Below are 26433 nucleotides of genomic sequence, written 5' to 3' on the forward strand. Positions count from 1 at the left end.
GAATGAAAATATTAATCTAAAAGTTAAAATCACTCAGTGGTCATTCTAGCTAACTTGATCTCTGTTACATTGTTAATAACAATGTTACAGTTAGTGGGAAACACTATTTTTATTTTTGGGAAATAATTACTCTAGATGCAATACTAGAACTTGTACTACAAGCTATGGCTTATGTAAGAACAGTATAAATGTAAATTGATTTTTTTACTTTGAGGTGACTGATATAAAGTAATCTGATCCTTTTTTACTAAGTCTCTAAACTCTATAAAGAAAACTGGCATGATTAAGAAAATCTTCTTAGTGGAAGATATGCAATTTCATTTTGTTGCTATTTTATTGTGGGGGGATTATATGAAGTAGTCTTACAAAAGAACACTGTTTCTCTCCAGAAAATCAAAGTGCTATATATGTTAAAATCTTCATAAAATGTTTATTGTTGTCATGGATGACCTCTCAAACTGACATTTATAATAATAGTTATTAGTTTCCAATCCTTGGTAAAGAACCTGGAAGTCATCACTCACAATCTCACAATAAAAAAAAAGCAGAACAAACTGAAAAGCAACAACACTTCTTAGATCCATCAGAGAATCGAGGTCACAGGGCAAACCATTACCCTGAAAACTGGAGAGACAGGCCAGTATGGAGAATCACAGCTTACTAGGAAGAGGAGTCGCTGTTGGAGCCAGCAACTGGTAGGAAAACTTAGAGGGTAACTGAATAATTGCCGGAGTCTGAATCTGGACTAGCTTGAGAGTTAAAATCTCCAGGAGAGTTTTACCTCCTTGAGTCCCACCACGTCTTCAGGAGAAAGAGTGGAGAAAAACTTCCTTGTGCTTCTGGCAGGAGGGGAAAAGTAATCATTTTGAAATAACTCCAAAGCACTTTTGTTATTCATTTTTTTTCCTTAACAAAGGTGAGCCATCAAGGAAAACTATTTTACCTGAGCCTAACCAACTTTGAGGAAGGGTAATACCCAACTCCGGCCCTCTCTAGCCTGCCTTTCTCACCTAAGTGGGGACGGTAATGCTGAGAAGCATGTGTGAAGGTCACAGCTCAGGGGCACTGGCTCACTAAAAGACTGAAACTTAATCATAGGACTAGGGAATCCTCCCTCTCCCCTCAAATCTTATTATCACATCAACAGAGCTCCCATATTTAAAAAAAAAAAAAAATCAAACCCATTGGCATCGAGTCAATTCCGACTCATAGCAACTCTACAGAACAGGGTGGAACTGTCCTATAGGGTTTCCAGGGCTGTGATCTTCACGGAAACAGACTGCCACATCTTTCTCCAAATGACTGGTTGTTGGGTCTGAACCGCCAAAGTGGGCAACATGCAAAACAGATGGATAATGTAAGAATCAGAGGAAATGCCAGAAATCAAAAACACTGTAACAGAAATGAAGACTGCCTTTGATGGACTTATCAATACACTTGACCTGGACAAGGAAAGAATCAACGAGCTTGAAGATTTGTCAACAGACTCTTCCCAAACTGAAAAGCAAAGAGAAAAAAATGAATGAAGAAAACAAAACAGAATATTTAAGAACTGTGACAAATGACTTAAGGAAACCCTACGAAATCCTACGAACACTGAGCTAAGTTCACTCAGACATGGACTGGGTTATATGCCCATTGCCATTTAAGGAGTGCTGGTGGTGCAATGGTAAGGAAATGGAATGAGTTAACAGTTAAAGTTGATTCTAGAAATTTCCAGACTGAGAAACTAGGAGAATGGTGGTGGTATTATATATAAAAAAGGAGAACAAGCAAATCACAAGCTTTATCAGTGGAAAAACTAAATTCCATTTTAGACATATAAAGTACTGACCAAAAATCCATACGGAAAAGTTTAACATGCAGAAATTTAGATATGAGGTGAGCCAAGATGAAAGCTGTAGACGTACTCAATCAATAGATACTTACTCTGAGTGCCTATTTTGATGGCACCAGAAGTTAAGCCATCAGCATAGCAGTGGTAGCTATGGGAATGCACGCCACGAATTGCATGCCACTGGGGACAAGACCTTAGGAAACATACATATTTAAGAAGAAAAAAAGAGGGAAGAGAGCCACTAAAGGAGATTAAGCCAGACTGATCAGAAATAAGAGAATAACGCAGAAAGATAAAGGGAAATCTTTTTTTTTTTTTTTCCAAGAAGGAAGCTAAAAGAAGGAAGGTGTACAAGCTATTCATACACTCAGGAACCTTTCCTAATTCTGTAGTTCCCTTCAGAGTGCAGATGAGAAAATTCAAAGAAGCGTCAAGTAGGAATCAAACCCCTCAAAAAGAAAACTGCAAACACAGAAATCTCACAAATGTCATGGAAACAGTGACATCTAGAACAAAGTGGAAAAAAAAAATATGGTTCTAGGATTAAATCTGCTACTAACATGTTATGTGACTGTAGGCGGACCGTTTAGACTCTATATGCCTCTAACCACTCTGAAAACCACTTCCGTGGTTATAAAAACAGGAATGATTTAAAAAATGGGGAATGGGGAAAAATATCAACATGAACTTCATACTATACTGAGTGCTATGGGACGATATTAAAGTATAAGACATAATTCCTGCCCTCGAAGAAGTTACAAAGTCATTTTGAACTAAGAGCAAACCATACCAAGGTACTTCAACTAAATGCTTTACTTACAGTTCCAAATGAGAGCATAAACATTAAAGAATGATAAATGTGCAAGTCATCATTAATGCAGATCAGGAGGGCAAATGCCACCTGGAAGTCTAATTTGAGGGTTCTCCCTCTTGGAATTGATTGGAGATCCTACGAACACTGAGCTAAGTTCACTCAAACATGGACTGGGTTATATGCCCATTGCCACTTAAGGAGTGCTGGTGGCGCAGAAAGGCAAGCATCAGGCACATTTGGTTAAACCTGCAGCTCTGTTTCTCATTCACTATGTGATCCTGGACAAACTAATCTTTCTATGTCACATTTTCCTCATCAACAGAATGACATTTAACACTACCTCACAGGAGAGCTATGAAGCAAGGACCTAACACAAGGCATGGCATATGGCTGGCATGAAGTTAACTGTTAGCTCCTTTCCACATTTCCTGTTTAGCATGCTGTTTTCCAGGATTTGCCAGCTTTAAATGGATTTTTGCACAGCCACATTTACCATCCTTTTTTTTTTTTTCTTTTTAAAGAATACTTCATTGTATTTTCAGTGAATACCATCACTTCTTAATGTTACTCTTAAGGGCAATGAGGGGACATGAATGGATCTTTAGCAGTGTGAAATCAATCGTTCCTGGCACTGAAGGATTTCCACAGTGTAGCTCCATTTACCTCATACTCCTCCGCATAAAAAACTTTCTACCTCAACCAGACTACTTCAACTCAATTTTCCTGAATATATCTTGAACATCTGGATCCATATGCATTTTTCCTCCCTTCTCTATAACTCTCCAACTACCCGAATCCTTCTCATTGATAACTGTGTTGTTGGCTAACATTTATTGAGTGTATTACATGTCTTATCTCATTTAATCATCACAAGTCCTACAAGATAGATTCTATCATCTCCATTACCTAATTAAGAAAACATATTTGGTTGTTTTCTCTAACTAGACTACACTCTTCCATGATATGAGCCACACCTTGAACTTCTTTGTACAAGCATCTAATTAAGAAGGAATTCAATAAATGCATATAGATTATGCTTTTACTATATTTTGTTTCTTTAATACTGCTCACTTACATCAAACCTATTACCTCACCAGACTGTTGTTGTTGTTATTTGGTGCTGTTGTGTCAATTCCGACTCACAGTGACCCTATGTACAACAGAAAGAAACACTGCCCAGTCTTACACCATCCTCACAATTGTTGTTATGCTTGAGCCCATAGTTGCAGCCACTGTGTCAATCCATCTTGTTGAGGGTCTTCCTCTTTTTCGCTGACCCTCTACCAAGCATGATATCCTTCTCCAGGGACTGTTCTTTCCTGATAACATGTCCAAAGTATGTGAGACATAGTCTTGCCATCCTTGCTTCTAAGGACCATTCTGATAGTACTTCTTCCAAGGCAGATTAGTTCATTCTTTTGGCAGTCTATGGTATATTCACTATTCTTCCCCAACACCACAATTCAAAGGCTTCAATTCTTCTTCGGTCTTCCTTATTCAATGTCCAGCTTTCACATGCATAGGAGACAAGTGAAACACCATGGCTTGGGTCAGGTGCACCTTAGTCTTTCAAGGTAACATCTTTGCTTTTCAACACTTCAAAGAGGCCTTTTGCAGCAGATTTGCCCAATGCAATGCGTCTTCTGATTTCCTGACCGCTGCTTCTATGTTTATTGTGGATCCAAGTAAAATGAAATCCTTGACAACTTCAATCTTTTCTCTGTTTATCGTGATGTTGCTTATTGGTCCAGTTGTGAGGATTTTTGTTTTCTTTATGTTGGGTGTATCATGGATTGAATTGTGTCCCCCCCAAAATATCTGTTGACTTGGCTAAGTCATGATTCCCAGTATTGTATGACTGTCTACCATTTTGTCATCTGATATGATTTCCCTATGTGGAGTAAATCCTATCACTATGATGTAATAAGATGGATTAGTGGCAGTTATACTGATGAGATCTACCAGATTAGACAGTGTCTTAAGCCAATCTCTTCTGAAATATAAAAGAAAGAAGCGAGCAGAGAGATATGGGGACCTCATACCACCAAGAGAGCAGTGCCGGTTTGCAACCTGAGGTTCTTGCACTGAGATGCTCCCAGACCAAGGGAAGACTGATGACAAGTACCTGCTTCCAGAGCCAACAGAGAGAGAAAGACTACCCCTGGAGCCGGTGTCCTGAACTCGGACTTCTAGCCTAAAAGACCGTGACAGAATAAATTTCTCTTTGTTAAAGCCGTCCACTTGTGGTATTTCTGTTACAGCACCACTAGATGACTAACACAATGTATAATCCATACTGAAGGTTGTGGTCTTTGATCTTCATGAGTAAGTGCTTCAAGTGCTCTTCACTTTCAGCAAGCAAGGCTGTGTCATCTGCATAACGCAGGTTGTTAATAAATCTTCCTCCAATCCTGATGTGGCATTCTTCTCCATATAGTCCAGCTTCTCGGATTGTTTGCTCAGCGTACAGACTGAATAGGTATGGTGAAAGGATACAACCCTGAGGTATGTCTTTTCTGACTTTAAGCCATGCAGTATCCCCTTGTTCTGTCTGAACGACTGTCTCTTGATCTATGTACAGGTTCCTTATGAGCACAATTAAGTGTTGTGGAATTCCCATTCTTCGCAATGTTATCCATAATTTGTTATGATCCACACAGTTGAATGCCCTTGCACAGTCGACAAAACACACGTAAACAGACTGTACAGTAGGTAAAAAGGCCATCTAAATTTTATAGATGTAGACAGATATTTCCAGGGACTTGAGTCTATCTGCAGACATGTAATAAAGATTTAGAGTCCTGAGGAATAGCAATGGCTGACATAGTAAGGTTTTGAGCCCTTATGAAGGAATCCTTGGGGGAAGTAGGATTATGATGGTTTGATCATTCTTTATTAAGGAAAGTATAAGCAAGAATGAGAAAACTCTTGGAAATAAAAAATTTTGAATAAGTACGAATTCACAATATACGACAATAAATTCACACTTGTTTTGTATATTTCATAAAGAACTGCTATAGGGAGAGAAGAGAAATGCTGGAAGTCCTGATGCTTTACTGGATTTGTTGTTATAGGAAAAGCATCATTTTTTTAGGTATAAGTCAATATTCAACAATATCATCTCTCTTTACTAGGAGAAATAATCATTTGTGATCCTTACAAAACAAAATGAGCTTCAGGGGACATTCTCAAATCATATAACCATGGTAGATAGGATTTATTTTCCTCCTAGATCTCTTGAGGGTTTAGTAAAAACATTTAAATTACAGCTCTCTCATAACAAACATATTTAGCCAAGTCCAAAGACACAAGGATGTCACTTTGAGGACGAAGCTGCACCTGCCCCAAGCCATGGTGTTTTTAATCACCTCATGTGCATGTGGAAACCCTGGTGGCATAGTAGTTAAGAGCTATGGCTGTTAACCAAAAGGCTGGCAGTTCGAATCCACCAGGCGCTCCTTGAAAACTCTATGGGGCAGTTCTACTCTGTCCTATAGGGTCGCTATGAGTTGGAATCGACTCGATGGCAATGTGTCATGTGCATGTGAAACCTGGACAATGAATAAGGAAGACCGAAGAACTGATGCCTTTGAATCATTGTGTTGGCGAAGAATATTGAATATACTATGGACTGTCAGAAGAAGGAACAAATCTGTCTTGGAAGAAGTACAGCCAGAATGCTCCTTAGAAGAAAGGATGGCGAGACTTCGTCTCACATACTTTGGACATGTTATCGGGAGTCATCAGTCCCTCGAAGAGGACATCATGCTTAGGAAAGCAAAAAAGAGGAAGACCCTCAACAAGATGGACTGATACAGTAGCTGCAACAATGGGCTCAAAGATAGCAATGATTGTGAGGATGGCGCAGGCCTGGACAGTGTTTCATTCTGTTGTACATAAGGTTGCTCTGAGTAGGAAATGATTCGACAGCACCTAACAACAACAGAGACACAAGGAAGACTTAAATCACTAATAATGGGAAACTGCATGCTTTTAAACAAAGTTAATAACTTCACAAAATTAATCAATTTATGGTTCACTTACAAAAATAAAAATTTTCAGTCTTGTATATGCTGCTATCTCCTTTAAAGACTATAGATGCTGACGTTTTCCAATTAGTTTGTTTATAGTTAAGCCTGAAAATGAGAAAGGCTACTATGTTGATCAAATCATATGCTTAATTCATAAGCGGGAATAAAAGAAGTACTAGTGCATAGCGCATTCCAGTGAAGAGGGGGAAAAAGGTTAATCAATTCAACTCAATTTTAGCTGAGGGCATTTTTCCACGACTGCTGAACCCTAGCATGTGTCAGGCAGCTAAAATTACTAAAACGTGAAGCTCTCTTGTTATTTAAAGATAATCCAGGAAGCAACACAAAGCCTAAAATTCCCTCTGATTTTTTACAAAAAATGCTTTAATCTTTAGTCAACTGTATACTTTTTCTGTTTTAAAATCTTTATGTATTGTCACCTCTTTTGTGCATGTTTGAAAGCTTCCCTAACAAAAAGTAAAAGAACAAAAAAAAAGAAAAAAGACCAACAATAACAAATAATTTTGTAAGTATTTTCAACACTGTTCACCCTTTAAAACAATTCTTACCAGTCTTTGTTTCTGAAGCTCCTCTCTAAGAAGTCTATCTTCTGGTAAAACGTCACATAACAAAAAATAATTGTCTTGTTCTTCTGTTGAGAGATTAGGAAAATAAATGAGAAAAAGGTTATTTATCTTTTTTTTTTTTCCAGAAGGATCTATTCCTTTGTGTGTGTGTGTGTTTGTGTATTAGGATCTCTTCTGGGGTATAGTTCTGTTTTAGCTTTATTCCAGTTAGGCAAGATAAATACAGCAATTTCATTTTAGCTATTATGAAAGTGAGAGCAACTGTAATTAAGACAGTAAGATTATTTGTTTAAATTCTTGGATTGTAGGGGAAAGACGGTAGCCAAGATGTGCACTTACCAGGTGGAGCTGTGGAATTGATTCTTATCACACTACAAAAATCTGTGATGGGCTGCTCAGTGAACCTTTTCCTCCAATACAAAACGTACCTTAAGGCAATTAAAAAGGAAGGATGGTGAGAGGACTCAATACACACTTTCTTTAGAATGATAAGATTTTATAAGAACATTTAATTATCTCAAAGCAAAAAACAAAATGTTGACTAACAACTGCTAGAGTTTGTGAACAGGAAGATGGTAGAATATTATATAAATTGAAATAAATATTTAATGAAATAAAATTACCCTGCAATGGCATGGAAATGATTACATTTTACTAACCCTGGATTCAATAAACAGACATATGGGAAAGTTAAAATGAATTATTTTTATGTGATAATCAAGTTTTTCTGAAATGGCAGCTAAGTTTCTGTGAATTTAAAACCCAACAAATATTAAACAGGCTATGTCATTTATTCTCCAATAAAGAGAAAGCTGAGTGATTATCTAACTTATCAAAAAACAAAAAACAAATAACAAAAAAAACAAAAACAGAGGTCAGAAGACTAACACAACCAGTCTAAATTCAATATCTATAACAAGACAGAAAAAGTCTGTATGTCCATCCACAATGTGTCTGAAACAAGGCAAATTTAGCCTTGGGAAAAATAATCGAGGTTATAATTCTTGTATCTAATGAGCAGAGTTAGGAGAAGTACACTAGCTAAATCTGAAAGCAAAGCATAACACCCAGGTGTGCAATTCCAATGGAAGAGGGAATAAAATGACAGGACTCAAAGATCTGTTCATCTTTCCACTTATCTAATAAGATTCATATTGGCAGTTGCATTCTCATTTGTCAAACAGTGCCAAGAAGCAAATGTGGTCTCTTTCATGGGGAGAAAGGAAATGGAAAGGTTGACTCTATAGTTGACAATTCATCAGGCTACACAACTGATGGATTAAAAAAAAAGAAACAACAAAGAACTAAAGCCCTGTAGAAGAGCTGGGACTTACTGAAATGGATACAGTGAACAGCAAGAGTAGGAAGTTGGACATTTTAAATGGCTTGATATTGCAACTAGCACATATTAGGTTTACAATAGATGTTTCTAAGAGGCAGACGAGCATTTGAAAATTCCTGTAAGATACTCTAAATAGTTCCTAACTCCCAAGATTTTGGCTCCTTTTTATTCCCCTTTTCTTAACATTAATTTCTCAATGACCAAACTTTATGGTGCTATCTCAGGTATTCATGTATTTAAAAAAAAAAAAAAAGCTCTAGATCTGTGGTTGAGGAGAGGTCTGAGAGAGAGAGAGAACCATGACATGAGCTGATATAAATGGATGACAACACTGAGTGCGTACAGAATACGTAAGGAAAGGAAGTAAACTAATATATGAAAATAGAACCACATGTTTAGTCCTTTCGTCTCACGTCCAACCATATTGTCAATCCTGATTGGGCTATTAATGAGAGGAACTTTTCCTTACAGGACAGCACTGGACCTTATCTTAAGAGATCTGAGAATCACAGATCTCAGGCTCCAGCTTGGCCTCAAATACTATAAATGATGCATCCTGATTCTATAGCTAGTTCACTGGTTTCCATATTAGAAGATCAGAACAGAAGGCAAGCGCATATCAGATCCATCAAAGTAGAGGGGAAAAGAAAAAAGGAGAAGTACCTACAAAAGGATGAAACATTATTCCCTTGGCCACTCAAGACCAGCTTCAGCACCCTCCACAACTCAGTATCCTACACAAACCACCCCCCACCCCCCCAAAAAAAACCCATTGCCATTGGGTCGATTCCAACTTATAGCAACCGTATACTCATAGTGACCCTATAGCACAGAGAACTGCCCCACAGGGTTTCCAAGGAGCAACTGGTGGATTCAAACTGCCAACATTTCGGTTAAGCAGCCAAACTCTCAACCATTAGCACTACCAGGGCTCTGACAGGTACTCTTATATTCTCCACTTCTCCATTCCCTACTAGCTCTTTCTTTTGCTCCAGGGGGAGAGGGGAAGAGAGAGAAAGAAAAGGCCAAAGAAGACTCCAAGAGAATAAAAATGACATTTCCAACCCCTTTTCTTATTCTCCTCTCAGCACATCTTCTATTTCAAAGTCGTGACAGGAAAGAAGAACTTGTATTAGGGATGTTAAGAGTAGAATATGGATTGTTCTTCCAAATTAAAATATATAGACAGCAATTTTCAGAACTAATACAGTTTATATGACAGAACCAGGTACGGAGATAACTGATTTCAAAAGACAGGAGGGCTAAGCTCTCTCTTGAGTTCTCTTATGGCTACCCCAAGAATACACCAAGTGGAGGCTCACCACTCCCAGCTACCACTCCACTGAGGACCATCTGGGCAATATCTTCTGGACAAAACTGAGAACAGTGGTCAGCCCTATATTAGTTCCAGTTTGGGTCTACAGCCTGTTCAAAGGCAGTAACAACTTCTTGAATACACAGGCTGCCTAGTCTGGAAAATGTTCACAGACTTAGAAAAGTACTTGTGCGAAACTACATCAAGCAGATAACAAGGTAAGAGCTTGGATCCTAATGATCAGACTGTCTTTTCAATTATCATTGACTGAATAATGAAGAGTCAATACTGGTCTTCTCTTATCTGTACAAATCTTCTGCTAGCAGCAGTTTCGCTTTTTAAATTAAGAGTATGGTCAACCCTCATAGTTGAGGTATTAATAATTGACTTTATCACCCCTGAAGACAATAGAGATGAATCTGAATTTAAAGTTACTTAACCTTTCTGAAACTCAGTTTGCTTGTTTGCAAAATCAATTGTTAATGAGTTACAAAGCATGTCAAGCAGAGTCCAACAGCCTAGGTATTTAATGAATGGTAGTTATTATTATATAGAAGTTCTGGTGGCGCAGTGGTTAACTGCTCAGCTGCTAAATGAAAGGTCGGCAGTTCCAACCCACTAGCAGCTCTGTGGGAAAAAGATGTGGCAGCCTGCTTCCGTAAAGATTACAGCCTTGGAAACCCTACGGTGCAGTTCTCCTCTGTCCTATAGGGACTCTATGAGTCAGAATCAACTCAACAACAATGGGTTTAGTTATTATCATAAGAAAAAGTGTCACATTTAGATAAGACTAAGGTAGTAAAGAATCTATGTTTACTACAGAGAAATACTGGTATCTAAAATAACAACAGTAACATTTCCTGAGCAAATCAAAATAGTTAATATGATAGTCTGAATCAGAGGGCAAGTACAGATGGCCAAGGTGGCAGAAGACTAGGGTGCTGATCATGACAACAATGATGACAATTAGCAGATACCACTTATAAATCCTTACTTGCCCAAGGTCACACAATTAGAATGTCAGAATTGGGATCTGACCTTGATCTCTCCGGCTCCAAAGCCAAACTCAGTCCTCTACACATGCTTCAACTATCATGTAAGGACCAAGCTGCACAAGAATTGAAGTAAAAGGAAGGTAGGGACAGGAAAAAGCCCCCAGAATTATAGTTCTAATGAATACTTGAAGCATTATTTTTTTCTCCTCAGAGACCAAGGAGGTCATATACAATGCTCTTTGACAAAGCAGAAACAACTTCAGAACTGAAGTCTAAAGGGAGAGGGCATGCCCATCCTTTCCAGAAAAGCACACTACCTAACTGTAGCCTTCAGTCTGAACTGCTCCTAACTTCCTTCGTGAGCACTGAAAGTAGTTACCAGCTCTTTGGGGCCACTGATTTGAAATCGCTTGACTAGATAAGAAATATAAACAAACACCCCTGCAGAGATAACAAAGCCTTGCTTCCAAGAGTCAATGAATCTCAGTCTCCAAGGACTTTCATGTTTGGGATCTCTGACAAGAAGGATGACACCATATATTTATTTCTACTAGTATTTACTGCAAAGTGCTAGGCACAGAGGAAGTGATAACTAACATCAATTGACTTAAGATCATGGGGAGATTCTGTCTAGTAGAATCTCAGTTACTTTCTCCAAATAGTTAGGGGGCTTTTGGGGCCTTCCATAGGATGAGAGCCCTGCTGGTGCAGTGGTTAAGAGCTCGGTTGCTAAGGGAGAATGAAGAAAACCAAAGACACAAGGGAAAGGCTAGTCCAAAGGACTAATGGACCACAACTACCATGGCCTCCACCAGACTGAGTCCAGCACAACTAGATGGTGCCCAGCTACCACCACTGACTGCTCTGATAAGGATCACAATAGAAGATCCCAGACAGCGCTGGAGAAAAATGTAGAAAAAAATTCTAACTCACAAAAAAAGACCACATTTACTAGCCTGACAGAGACTGGAGAAACCCTAACAGTATGGACCCCGGACATCCTTTTAGCTCAGTAATGTAGTCACTCCTGAGGTTCACCTTTCAGCCAAAGATCAGACAGGCCCATAAAACAAAATGAGACTAAACGGGCACACTAGCCCAGGGGCAAGGACTAGAAGGCAGGAGAGGGCAGGAAAGCTGGTAATAAGGAACTCAAGGTTGAGAAAGGAGAGTGTTTACATGTCATGGGGTGGGGTTGGTAACCAATGTCACAAAACAATATGTATACTAACTTTGTAATGAGAAGCTAGTTTATTCTGTAAACCTTCATCTAAAGTACAATTAAAAAAAAGAAAAAAAAATAGCTCGGCTGCTAACCAAAAGGAGGGCAGTTCGAATCCACCAGCCGCTCCGTGGAAACCCTATGGCGCAGTTCTATTCTGTCCTACAGTCTTGCTATGAGTCAGAATTGACTCAATGACAACAGGTTTGGTTCTCCATAGGATGAAGGCTGAGAAGACACTGCTAAATGCTCACAATATGGTAGTCCTTTACATTGGTTAAAGGTTATTTTTTTGCTCCATGAACAAGTAGTAATAAATTTTGGAACTAATGATATTTTTTCAGATACCACCTATAGGAACATCACTGAGATACTGTGAGACTGGCTTCTGAGGAAAGGGGGACAAAGCAGGTAATAGGACAGGAACAAAGCCGTCCCTTGCGTGTTCTCTTCCTGATCAAAGGTTGGATAGCAACAAAATCAAAGAGAAAAATCTGTTACAAAAGCAAAATATAACCACAATTCACTATACAATTTAAATATACAAATGTATAGTGTCTCTTACTGTAGTATAGTATACAAAAAAACCTCAATTGCAATATATATTTGACTTGAATCTAAATGAGTTAAGATGCATTCTAGTTAAACACATAACAGTGCTCTTCTTAGTTTATAATTAAAATGAAGAGGTGTCGATATGTACATTCCGCTGTGACTGGTAGAGGCATTCAGAAAAATTGTATTCAATTCAGTGATAGCTTAAAGACAGCAGATCTTCATTACATGCTTCTTGTGGCTTTTTTTTTTTTTTCATTCACTAAAATATATTTTTCAAGGTAAAGGGATCATTTAATACTTTTCTTTCTCATTTTTCCTACTTCTCTAGTTTATTCAAAGCTACAGTTGCAGCTACTCAATATATAAAGGCCACCAAGAAATCATATGTGGCATGAACTCTATTTGGATGACAGCTACCAAAGCATTTCATTCTTTATTAAAAAGCCATAAAAGTAATTACTAGGTCATCAGTAAATCTTTTTTTTTTTCTTCACAGAATTCACATCTCACAGAATTTTCTCACAAAAAAATCACGTCTCACAAAAATCAACATCTTGCCTGCTCAGGTCCCCGCTGTAACTGGTGAACTTAAAGGCACAGAAAATTGAGCTATGGTTGTTAATTAAGTGGAACTGAATAGGTGGAATTCAATATAGAGGGGGCAAGAATTAAGGAGTTTTTAACATATCTTCTAGAGCAATTTTATCGACTGAATAAAGTTAGGAAATAGTATAAATAACTATGTTGAATGGGGTAAAAGAAAGATTTTTATTTTTGTTTTATTCTCTCTGCTTCAGGAAGTTTTATTGTCACTTTGTTTCAATAAAGAAAAGGTCAAACATATTTAACATGAAAGCTTATAGCTTACTTCTTGTAAAGCGTAAGGTTAGCTCATCTCTTATCTATTATTTATCATCTTTACTATTACTGTATTTGAAAGCAACGACTCCATTCTGAGAAATTATGCATAAAAGAATTATTCAACCTGTAAAGAAGCTCTGAGTGAATTCACCCAAGCCAATGGCTTTCTTGCTTATTTCCTCCTGTCCACTCCCACCCCTTTAAAATGCTAAGGTTAAAGAGGAAAACCTTTTAGTCTAGCTATCAAAAGGCCTGGTCCATGAATTGATTTTGAAAGGCTGAGTCTGTTGGAAATATGTGAAACTAAAAGTAACTCCTCCTCTGAAGTCGGAAAAAAGTCCTATGACATTGAGAATATTCCAACTTAACTCTGATCACAAACATCAGTCAATACTTGTATTGTTTTGGAGAAGAACAATTTTTAGTTTCCCTAAATAATAGGAGGGTATTATCTACAGGAGACTGGATATATAGACAGGTATTTAAAATCAATAGAGTTTACTCAGATACATTCCTGGTCAATCTGAATTAACCACATCTTTACTTCTTGAGGAAACCCTGGTTGCATAGTGGTTAAGAGTTATGGCCGCTAACCAGAAGGTCAGCAGTATGAATCCACCAGGTGCTCCTTGGAAACTCTGTGGGGCAGTTCTACCCTGTCCTGTAGGGTCGCTATGAGTCAGAACTGACTCGATGGCAATGGGTTTGGTTGGTTTGGGTTACTTCTCGAGGATAAAAAATTTTATTTTATTAAGTGGATAGCTGACAAGGAAAATCTAGGTTTCCAAATATAAAGTGCATGTTAACTACACACTTGTATCAGATATGTATCTTTTTCTTTTTAATTGAAGCATTCACTTTTATTACATTACTGCATTTAAAGGGTGACTAATCCCAACATTTAATTCTTGGCTCCCCAGCCCTGAGACCTAGTAAATAATGTTTTATTTTCCTGCCTACATACCATTGATGAGATCAATATCAGTGATAAAAATAGGGAGACTGAGTAGTACAAATACAGCTACTTAACATATACAAGCACAAAGGAGAAAACTCAAACTCTGATTCAGACATTCCTCATATATTTGGGAAGCAGAAGCAGGAGAACCACTTAACATTACTCAATTATCACTGGTAGAGGATCGTATTTTTCTAAAATTCCCAAAAAGAATTTGCATTTATATGATGAAACAGAATAAAAAAATAGTTTCACATCAGAGAAAAGCTGAGTAATACAAGACTTATAAAAGAATAACCCATTTAATAGTTCTGGCAGTGGTAATCTGAATCAGGAAATAGTTAGAAGATCTTTACCTTAAGAAGTATCTAAAACAAACAAAATCAACATATCTGACTACATATAACTAGGAATCACCTATGAGAAAGCTCCAAGAATACTTCTACAACACACACAAACACTTTACACTTACCTAGACACACACACACTTTAAATTAAAAATAAATAACGAATGGGAATGAGAAGCATGACTGCCTCGTCTCAAAGTATGTAAGGAATTAGTTTATTCTACCAGTTGGTGGCATATATCATTCATATAACCCGCCGACCCTACTCTATTTCATCTCTGCTCCCTGACCAGGCAGCACCTAAGTCTACTAAAAAACAGCAACGCTGAGTGGATATAAGGGGACAAAAAACAGACGGCACAGAGCAGATACTCATTATTGGTGCTAGGTGGTTGAGAAGGGCATGAAGGTAGAGGCCAAGGCTAGAGAATAGTCAGTGTTACCCCTGGGGGTATTCTGGCTATTACAACTTAAAAATAACCTTTCTAAAAATTTAGATTATTTAGAACCCTGAATGAGATTTTCTCAAAAGTTAAATTTTAACTTAAATAATAATTAGGTTTTCAGACTAGCAAAAATGTCTACTGAAAACTCAAGCTATAACTGCAGAAAACTAAGGTTTCAAATATATCAGTGGAATCAAAATATAGTTAAAATTTTATCTACCATTTATTGGGTACATACTATGTCTCAGGCACTAGCAGGTACTATGAACACCTTGTTTTATATAATCCTCAACAAATTCATGAGCGCCAGGTTGCTCCTATTTTATAGATGAGGAAACTAGTGCTTAGAATAGTTAAGTAACTTGCTGGTTAGACAGATAGTTAAGAAGTTGTCAAGCCTGCATTCAAACCTAGGACTGCCTGGATTCACAGCCCACTCTTAATAATACAGCTTGTTGCTTTGCAAGACCTATTTTAAGGAAGAAGTTGTTAGGAATGATGTAGTCTTGGACATAGGATTTAGATGCAGGGATATTACAGTCTGGGCTATTCTAATGTTTTGTAGGGAAATTAGAACTGAACACCTCAAAACAGGACCTAACCAGAAATACCAAAATGTATGCTTTTAGTAACTATACCAAGCCAGTAGCCACCATGATGTTGCTTCTATGGGAAAATGCTTTCCAAGTTCTAATCAATAATGACATGAACACAACTTCTCTCCATTACAGCTGCCTAAGAGAAGGTGTTTCTCTTGAACAACCACTTCCAGAGATAACAAACTGGGAAAGAAGGAATAATTACCTATGTTAGTCGTCTGTCAGTACGGATCACTCTAAGTCAGGTGCTTGTAAGTAGGAGTCTAGCTCATTTTAGGCCCTGGCTGTATAGGTCCATGCAAAAAGAACTTTTTACACATGTCCAATTTTGGCAGTTCCTCAAACACTCACCTCTATCTTCTTCTCCCTCTTCCTCTCACTGTCATTGATATCAGTAACTCCCTACTCTTATATTCCTTCGGCTTGCTGAATGATTCAGTTTTGTCTGGTTATCAATCTCATTACAACACTTAAACCGAGAGCTGTTTGAGCAATACCATTTCGGTTTGAAAGGCTCCAAGGACCCCATCCCCAAACACTGCCCTTTGGTACCAAGTGTGCTCTGAAATAGCTGGAAGGACTCATTCAATTGGAGAATGCCTTTGGTCTGAAACATGAAAAGAACAATCTGAAAGAGATCTACAATATTGACAAACCCATGGAATGCTGGCAAAGGGAATATTATCTACTCTACTGACAGTTGCTGTTTCCAGAATCTGTAGGAAATGTGACAGTATGTGACATTCTCAAACACAATGGATACACTCAAGAAGGCAAAAGAGTGGAAAGATTTAAAGAAAAGTCTATGGAGAAATCTGAAAAAGAATATGAATTTTCACATCTGTATAGGAATTATATATAAATTATGCCACTCCTCTAAGGAATACTAAATTTAATTCTTTCATGGGCAAAAAAGAAATTTACCTTTGGAAATCAGCAACCAACTTGACATCAGCTATGACAATCTTATGCTCAATAATCATGTGCTTCAGAAGTTTGTCTTGTTCAGCCACAGGAAAATGTTCTTCACAGAAAATACAAGGCACAGTTGGAGAACGTTCTAAAGTGGTGATGCCACCTGGACTTTCTGGCAGGGAAAGTGGCTCCAGGATATAATCCTTACTGTCTGAGGGAGACAAAACAGAAAAAAAGAAAAGCTGAAACCAACTCTTTAGAAGGATGATTTCTCACCTCCTGCATTAAAAGGATCCTAAAGATATTTACCTATCTCCAAAAAGAAAAATACAGAGTGCCAGAAAGTAGTATACTTTATTATCATCATCTTAAACAGCTTCCCCAGCCCAGTGGCAGAGAGTATTGCAAAGCAGCTCAAACTCCCTCATTTGCTAGCCTGAATGGGTGAAACCCATTTGTCAGGGCAGCTGTTCAAGCCTTCTTCTTGGACACTGGCCAATGGCAGCAATTCCGGGGGTACTTGGAGAGGGAAGGCTGCAATACACTGGGTGAAGGCTCTAAGGCCCGATTGTGACCTATGGAGGACAGTCATCACACTAAGGAAAGCAAATGGTATATTTTGAGTCTACAGATGATGCCAGGCCAGTCTTTTAAGCTGCTTCCTGTTGCACCTGCAAACTCGTCCTATTTCTGATTATTTGTCACATGTAAAGAAGATAGCTGTCACATTGGGATGACATGGCTTGTGCTGGGTGGCCCAGGTGGCTGTTTTCTGTTAATTTGCATCTATCATTTGCTTATTGCACAATTATGTATCTAATTGAGGCTCTTGTGAACAAAGGGATGAATGCTCATTTACTAGACATACACGGGTAAACATTTTTCCTATTTGTGCTATTACTTTCCCTAACACCATTTACAGTATCTTTAAGACATGAGGTCTGTAAGGTTTATAGCTCTGAATTCATGGCCTTAAACTATAGCTGGGTGTTAGGAGCTCTCTGCAATCTGCTAGGGAGGAACGCCAGGCCTGCCACCTTATGCAGGCTATTAACTAGTTAGTAACCAGGCAGCTTGTTGTTAGGTGCCATCCAGTTGATTTTCAACTCATAGTGACCCTATGTGACACAGTAGGGTTTTCTAGGCTGTAATCTTTACAGATTGCCAGGATTTTCTCCCACAGAGCTGCTGGGTGGGTTCGAACTGCCCACCTTTCAGTTAGTAGCTGAGTGCTTACCTGTCGTGCCATCAGGGCTCCTTAACCAGGCAACCAAGGAAGGACATCTGGCATCTCAGGAATGGCAGGGAAGCTTCCTCAGAAACAAAGACAGCTATTCCACAATAGTCTTTGGAATTATTATTAATTCTTCTGTTTTTATTTTTTTTAAATCTTATTTTATCTTATTTCTTAGGGCCTTCTTAATTGGACAACTGAATAATTAATTGACTCACTGATTCGGTCACTGGTACACTGCTGATCATGGTCTAAGAAACAGATGAATGATGTAAGAGCCAGGGGCAGCACTCACTCACTCACTCAACAAAAATTCACTGCATGTCTACTGAGTGCTGGTCTCTCCTGTTCAATGTTGCATGACGTAGTCCTTAATGTCAAAGTGCTTACAATTTTTCTGAAGATACAAATAAGTTAAAAGTATAAAGTGTGATGATAGAGAATGTATTGGGTTTACAAGTGCACAGGGATGGGGGAGTCACCTAACTGAGCTGGAGAGGGAAGGTGCTCCATAGTAAGTGACCTTTAACATCGCTCATACATACTCTGCATATATAGTACAGTATGCTAAACCAAACTGTTTATCTTCGTTTCATAAAATTATTTATTAATACCAGAGAAGGGGAAAACAGACAAGGTATACATTACAGCAGGGAGAATATTTAAAATATATAAGCATTTTAGAAGCATGATTAACAAAATTGGTGTATTACCAATTATTATAATGTATTTATTAAACTGAGATTCCTGGGTGGTGCAAATGATTTGCTCTTGTCTACTAACCTAAAGACTGGCAGTTTGAACCTGCCTAGTGGCACTGCAGAAGAAAAGCCTGGTGATCTGCTTCTGTAAAGATTACAGCCAAGAAAACCCTACAGAAAAGCTCTACTCTGTAACACAAGGGGTTACCATGAGTTGGAATCAACTCGATGGCAACGTTTTTTTTTTTTGTTTTTTTAAAATTTATTAAATTAGGTAATGGAATCAAGGAGCTCTGGAATTCTGTTGTTCTTCAGTTGCAGATTAAATTCTGCACAATTTGAGGAATTTAGGCTTGTATGTGAAAAATAGGATGGGGGAAGAGAGGTAAGTAATATTCTTATGAAATTCTATATTTTACGTTCACTAGCACATGACAATGCAAGGCAGCATACTCTAAATAAAGGTAACATTAGTAAACATTACCTTCCATCTAGGAAAATAACAAGTACTATATTATACCCTTCTCCCACAATTAGACTGAGATATCTGCATATTCGTTTTGCTTGACTGCAGAAAATAAGCATATTGTATTAATAATCAACACCAATAGTAGGAACTAACATTTATTGGGTGCTATTTGCAAATAAGGAAACCCTGGTGGCGTAGTGGTTAAGAGGCACGGCTGCTAACCAAAACGTTGGCAGTTCGAATCCACCAGGTGCTCCTTGGAAACTCTATGGGGCAGTTCTACTACGTCCTATAGGGTCGCTATGAGTCAGAATAGAATCAATGGCAATGGGTTTGGTTTTTTTCGGTTTTATTTGTAAATAAAGGAGCCCGGGTGGTGCAATGGTTAAAGCGATCGACTGCTAATTGAAAGGCTGGCAGTTGGAAACCACCAGCGGCTCCAAACCACCAGCAGCTCCACGGGAGAAAGATGCGGCAGTCTGCTTCCGTAGAGATTTACAGCCTTGGAAACCCTATGGGGTCACTGAGTCAGAACTGACTGTTGGCAGTAAGTATTTGTAAACAACCACCAAGTGCTTTAGGGTGTTTTCTCAATTAATCCTAATTACCTTATTTGGTAGCAGCTGCTAACCGAAAGGTCGACAGTTTGAATCCACCAGCTGCTCCTTGGAAACCCTATGGGGCAGTTCTACTCTGTCCTATAGAGTCGCTATGAATCGGAATGGACTCGATGGCAATGGGTTTTTATGATAACCCTTATCTTCCCGATGACAGAACTGAGACTTAGAAAAGGACAGGACTACACAAAGTAGATGATTGGCGGTGGGGGAGGAAGGAGACTTGAAATTTTGCATGTCTCAGTTCCCAGTTGATGCCAGTCCATCCATCCACAAGCCGCACTTTCAGTTGCAAGGTTCTATCTAGAGAACACAAATCATAAATTCATAATATACCTATTTGTCAAGTAGATCAAGGCTGCTGGTGCTTTGATAGAAAAACAAGAAGCCTCTGAGGTTCCTGTCCTCCTTAAGTCAGATGAGAGGAAAAAAAAACCCAAAAACACATCAGCAATGAATTGATGAGAAACTTTTCAGCCTGTCAGGAGACTGCAGAACACCTCACACATCATTTCTCCTTTAAGTCCCGATAATTTGCTTTGCACACTAACACTATGTGACCATTTAAACTCTGAAAAATAACTAAAAAACCCAGTAATGTGGTAATATGCCCAATCTAGATGAAACTGGTTTAGTTGCTACTGTCATGACACTCTGATAATCTGATTAGCTGATAACCATCATAAAAATCAGAGTATCAAGGTTGGCAGGGCATTTTTGCTTTTTAAATTTGGAAAATGCTGGAAACAAACTCCTAGTCTCCAAAGTAAACATTTATTTTACATTTGTTCTTTATTTATATTAGTATAATTTATTTGATTACAGCTTTCTTTAATATTTTATCAAGTCTGGATAATATTTTTAGGGCCTGTTCGCTAAGTGAACAAACATTTTATCTTTTGATAGGACTGCAAGGGCTAGTGAATCTCATTTCTTATGTGCTGATTTTATTCTGAGATTTTAAATTCCAAAAGGGTAGCTGTATTTTCTATTTCTTGAGGGTACTTCTCTTTTTCACTAAGAAATGGCCTTCTCCTTCTAAATGAGTTGGCTCTTTGATTTCTAAGTGTGTGATCTTTGCAGATGCATTTGGAAAATGGAAAAGACTGGGTCTAGTCTTTTTTAGCCACAATCTATAGAAATTATCTTCAAAGTTCAGAGTAAGACTATAAGGCCTTTTCTTTTTATAATTTATTTTATTTTTGTTGTTGTTATTGAGAATACACACAGCAGAACATACACCAATTCAACAGTTTCTACATGTACAATTCAGTGACACTGATTACATTGTTCGAGTTGTGCGACCAATCTCATCCTCCTTTTTTGAGTTGCTCCTCCCCTATTAACATAAACTTACTGCCCCCCTAAGGTTCCTATCTAATCTTCTGAGTTGCTGTTGGCCATTTCTTAATCACCCCAGGGCTAACAGGTCATTTTAAAAATTGTTGAGGCCAAATATTTAAAAGATTAATTTACTATACTCCTAAGAGTCGGGGAATACGGGGGAATGAACTTAAATAAATTATCTTTGTTACAAATCCTCAATACCATGTTGAAGCTGCTGATGAAGCTGTGCTGGATTAGTACCCTCAGACCATAGTTGGCAGTTCTGTCATTTTCTCTTGGCATGAAAACAGGGTCACAAACACATTTATGCCTTAAAACCTAATAAACCCAAGCTTGAGAATTTAAGGAGCTAATTTAACACAAGCAAAAAGCTATGAAACATTTATTACAAGCTCACCTATAAAGCAATAGTGACAACCTAGATGTCATGTAAGTGAAAATTATTTCTATAAAATATGGCACATCTGTGCTGTAGAATAATATGCATTTACTAAACTGGCAATTCTGAAGACAATGGTGAAAAACTGAACAGAACATCTGATATGAACTGAAAAGAGCCTAATCCAAATGAACTGCATATAATACCTACAAAACACAAAGAAACAAACATATACATACATATACATACATACAGGTACAGGTTTGCAAGAAATTATACAAAGAGAACAATAACTGGATATTATGAATGGTTTTTTCTTTACTCAAGGTTTTCTTTAATAAAAAGCACGTATCGGATGAGTTTCTCAATGTGACTGTAGAGACAAAATTAGAAGAGAAAGAAATAAAGCAAGAACAATTTTATTTGGTCACTTTCTAAGTCTTGACTTTTAAGATGTACAATGTTCATTAAATTTACTATTTTTAAATTGAGTGCGTACTATCCAGAGGAGCCCAGGTGGCGCAGTGGTTAAGAGCTCGGCTGCTAAATAAAAAGTTGGCAGTTCGAATCCACCAGCTGCTGCTTGGAAACCCTATAGGGCAGTTCTACTCTATCCTAGAGGGTCACTATGAGTCGGAATTGACTTGACAGCAACAGGTACTGTGCAGAAGGTCTGTTAGGTCCTACTGTCATGGATTGAATTGTGTCCCCCAAAAATATCTGTCAACTTGGCTGGGTCATGATTCCCAGTATTGTATAATTGTGTACCATTTTGTAATCTGATAATCTGATGTGATTTCCTTATGTGTTGTAAACTCTATCACTACGATGAGGTTATACTGATGAGGCTCACAAGATTAGGTACTGTCTTAATCCAATCTCTTTTGAGATATAAATGAGAGAAGCGAGCAGAGACACATGGGAACCTCATACCACCAAGAAAGCAGTGCTGGGAGCAGAGTGCGTCCTTTGGACCTGAGGTTCCTGTGCAGAGACGCTCCCAGACGAAGAGAAGTTTGATGACATGAACCTTTCTCCAGAGCCAACAGAGAAAGTGTTCCCTTGGAGCTGACGCCCTGAATTTGGACTTGTAGCCTACTGCACTGTGAGAGAATAAACTTCTCTTTGTTAAAGCCATGCACTTGTGGTATTTCTGTTATAGCAGCACTAGATGACTGAGAAAACTATCAAAAATACAAAGATGATGAGTATAACATTCGTATCCCAAAGAAGTTTTCAGTCCAGAGGAAAATATGAAACAAGTGTACTAATAACCATAATACAAGTCAACATATGCCAAGTTGTCTATATAAACCAAGGGCTAAGGGGTGGAGAGGAAAGAAATAAGTCAGTAGAAATGTAAACAGTCACATGTGGCTATTGTAGCTATCGTACTGGACAGCACAGACCTAATTAGTGCAGAAGTTCTTAATCTGGGGTCTACAGGTACTTAGGTGATTCATAGACTCTGAGGTCTGTGAAGTTCAATGAACATCCTGGAACTGTATTCAAAATTATGTATATGTGACTTCTTCAGGGAAGAAAGTCTTTTGATTTAATAGATTCTTAAAGGGTTCTGGGGACCCAAAAAACTTTAAAAATTATGCATCCTGTCTTTTACACAATATTTTTCTATCATTTGTTCAACATTTTAATTCATCGTGAGAGTGTCCGTATGCGTGTATGAGTAGTGCCCTTACGTTAAGATTTCAAGCAATTAAAAAACTTAATTCATCACCATTCTGAGTAGAGTTTAAATATTCTCACTTTTCAGCCAGAGCAGAAGGAGATGGCCTGAAGATAGAACAGGCAATAATTATATAGGGTATAATATAGAAACTACACGCAAACCCTCTGGCAAAGCTGATTTTTAAGTCTGGTTATCAGTGCCTGAAATTTCCACTACTGAAGTTAACCCTTTGGATTACTGTTCCTGGAAGTAAAATGTTACCTTTTATACAAATTTAGGAATTTACTAAAAGACAATATGAAAGGTTCTTCTCTTTGGGGATATGCATTGTAGAGAGCGGCTTCCTTAATAGGGCCAGATTACTGCCTCCTGTCTACTGTAAATATTTATTTAAGAAAAGGCAACAGATTTTATCACACAGAATCAGGATTAACAACTCTCCTGCTCCCCAGAGATTTTCCCTTTTACGTTCTCCATTTTATACAGAAAAACTGTTTTTGGTATTAACCTCTGTAGGATCTACCACCATCTAATCATTTCCACTGATGCAGGTTTGTCCAGTTCATATGTATGCATAAGCAACAGCAAACATGAGATAGGAAGGGTTTGGATGAGGAGAATCTGTGGCAACTATACTACTGCAACATTAAAGCTATTAACATATCCAACCTTTCTAGAAACACCCAGAAACTCCCTTCTCACACATCTCCAAGAAATTCTCACGGGATAGGCTGGAAAGTTAGGTTTTTTTCCTAGAAAATTCTCAAGCAACTCAGGAGCCACTGAAAAATGGAGCTCAGGAGCAAACTACATAGAAGACTAGGGGTAGACCTCTTGTAAAAATGACTTGACTTCCTGTCCATATTACGGGTGGACTGCACAGCTAATGACACTTGTGGCGCAGTGGTTAAAGCAACCAACTGCTAACCAAAAGGTCAGTGGTCTGAAGCCACCAGCGGCTTTGCAGAAGAAACATGTTGCAGTCTGCTTCCATGGAGATTTACAGCCTCAGAAAACCTGTGAGGACACTATGACTTGAAATTGACTTGACGGCAGTAGGTTTGGTTTGGTTGGCATGGCCAATGAGATAATGCCAATAAAGCTCCTTTCCCATATTATACTAGCAAAGCACTGCAAAATCCAAAATTCTGGCTTCCACGTGGCATTTCTTATATTTAAAACTACCTTCTACTAAATATACTATGGTCAAGTTTCCTTTCTCTGGCAACTTTGCTGCAAAAGCAAGAAATCTTTTTTTTTAAATGTAAATGGTAAATTGGTTTCATTTTTTTGGCTACAGATTGTGTATGTTTCTGGTTTATACATTATACTTCTTACCTTAATCTATTCAATAAAGAAGACTGCCTGCTTTGATAATGCAGTAGTAATAATAATGTGGAAGCAGTAACTGTTTGAAATATATACTTATGACATTTTGGAGGAAAATAAATCCCAGGAAGAAAAACTAAATGCATAAAAACCAATACCTGTTTATTCATATGATAAATGATTGATTTATTTGTGTATCTGAATTCCTCATACTTAAGACAAGATTGCTACTGCTATAAAATATGGTTTAAAACATACACGGTTGAGTATATTCAGTTCTCTAGAAATATGTTATCTAGCTCTAATGTTTACTGCCAATCAGAGATTCAGAATCCAAAAGGAAATGAAATGTTGAAGGACAAAGGGCTATACACTATGTTATATAATTAAATATTCTTCCATATCAAAGATATTAATTTCCTCTATTACTCTTACTCTATGCTATGAAAGATACTTCAGAGCATTTAAATGTAAAACTACTACAAGTTCTTACTTTATATGGCCAGGACTAGCATGGTAGGCTCTAAGTGGAACTTAAGGCTGGATATGTATATATTTTATTCTACAAAGTATAATGTACCACTAACCCATTTCCATAGAGTCAATTCCAACTCATAGTGACCCCGTAAGACAGAGGAGAACTACCCCATAGGGTTTCCAAGGCTGTAAATCTTTACAGAAGCAGACTACCACATCTTTCTCCTGTGGAGCTGCTGGTAGGCTTGAACCAACGACCTTTTGGTTTAACCAAGTGCTTAACCACCGCGCCACCACAGCTCCTATGTATATACCACGAATGGGACTTAAACCCTTGACTTTATCTCCTTTCCACCAGTAGAGGGCAGAAGTAGTCAGGGGGCAGACATTAGGGATTTCGGAATATAAACGTATAATGATTTTTCAACAGTAAAGCTAAACATAAACAAAAAAGCCATTACAATTTTAACCTCAGTTAGTCATAAATTTAATTAACCAGAATAATCTACTGCAAATAATGCTGGTGGTCCTGACAAGAGGGACAAAGTAACAAAGGACCAAAAGTCTTTGGCAGAAATGGGAAACAAAGCAGAATGATGACCGCTCTTACTTACTCAATTCTACGGAGCACGGTTCTACTCTGACACATGTGGGGTCATCATAAGGCAGGTCGACTCGATGGCAAGTGGATGAAAAAGATGCCATGGAAGGGAGATGGTAAACTCTGACTCAGAAAGATATGATTTGTTATTGGCCTGCCTTATGCTTTCTAAATAAATGGTGCCCAGTGAAAATTTCACAGTGCATCCAAAAGGTTGGGTTTAACCTAATTTAACTGACTTCATTTGACAGGCAATTATTTGGGAATGAGTAGCCTAGTCAATATTTTAATGAAATAGGTTGGCAACTAGAAACTTGTAAATTACCTGTCTGGTACTCCCTATTAAGTATAATTAGTGCTTTTGACAGAACCATAAATTTCTGAGTTGTGGGACTAATATAACTCTATTTACAAAATTAAATAGCTATATCATCTTTTTATTTTAGGGCATTGTTCTACTTTGGAGTGTTTAATGTCTTAATTCATTAATATGAATAATTTTTCAGTATAATAAGTAGTTTTGCCCTTATGACAGAGCAAAGAATAATCTTTTTGAGGCACAGAAAAACACATTAATAAATATGGACTTTCAAAAGTACTACATAACAAATGTGGTACTTCTAATTCTTATTTATTTATTTCTTTATTTATTTTTATTGTACTTCAGGTGAAGGCTTCCAGAACAAATAGTTTCTCATGAAACAGTAGTACACATGTTGTTTTATGACATTGGTTAACAACCCCACAACATATCAACCCTCT

The 26433-nt window shown here is 37.9% G+C and overlaps 1 protein-coding gene across 1 annotated transcript in view; it reads right to left on the minus strand.

Annotated features, from left to right (window-relative positions):
- The window catches only part of ZNF277 (zinc finger protein 277), a 102021-nt gene that overhangs the window by 29998 nt on the left and 45590 nt on the right, over positions 1 to 26433 (minus strand). Inside the window, exons 2-4 of the mRNA XM_023737031.1 lie at positions 16837 to 17038; positions 7609 to 7697; positions 7252 to 7334 (exon numbers count right to left, since the gene is read on the minus strand). Coding sequence (XP_023592799.1) covers positions 7252 to 7334; positions 7609 to 7697; positions 16837 to 17038 — 374 coding nt within the window. The remainder of the gene's footprint in view (positions 1 to 7251; positions 7335 to 7608; positions 7698 to 16836; positions 17039 to 26433) is intronic.

Source organism: Trichechus manatus, unplaced genomic scaffold, assembly GCF_000243295.1.
Source record: "Trichechus manatus latirostris isolate Lorelei unplaced genomic scaffold, TriManLat1.0 scaffold00096, whole genome shotgun sequence".
NCBI lineage: Eukaryota > Metazoa > Chordata > Mammalia > Sirenia > Trichechidae > Trichechus > Trichechus manatus.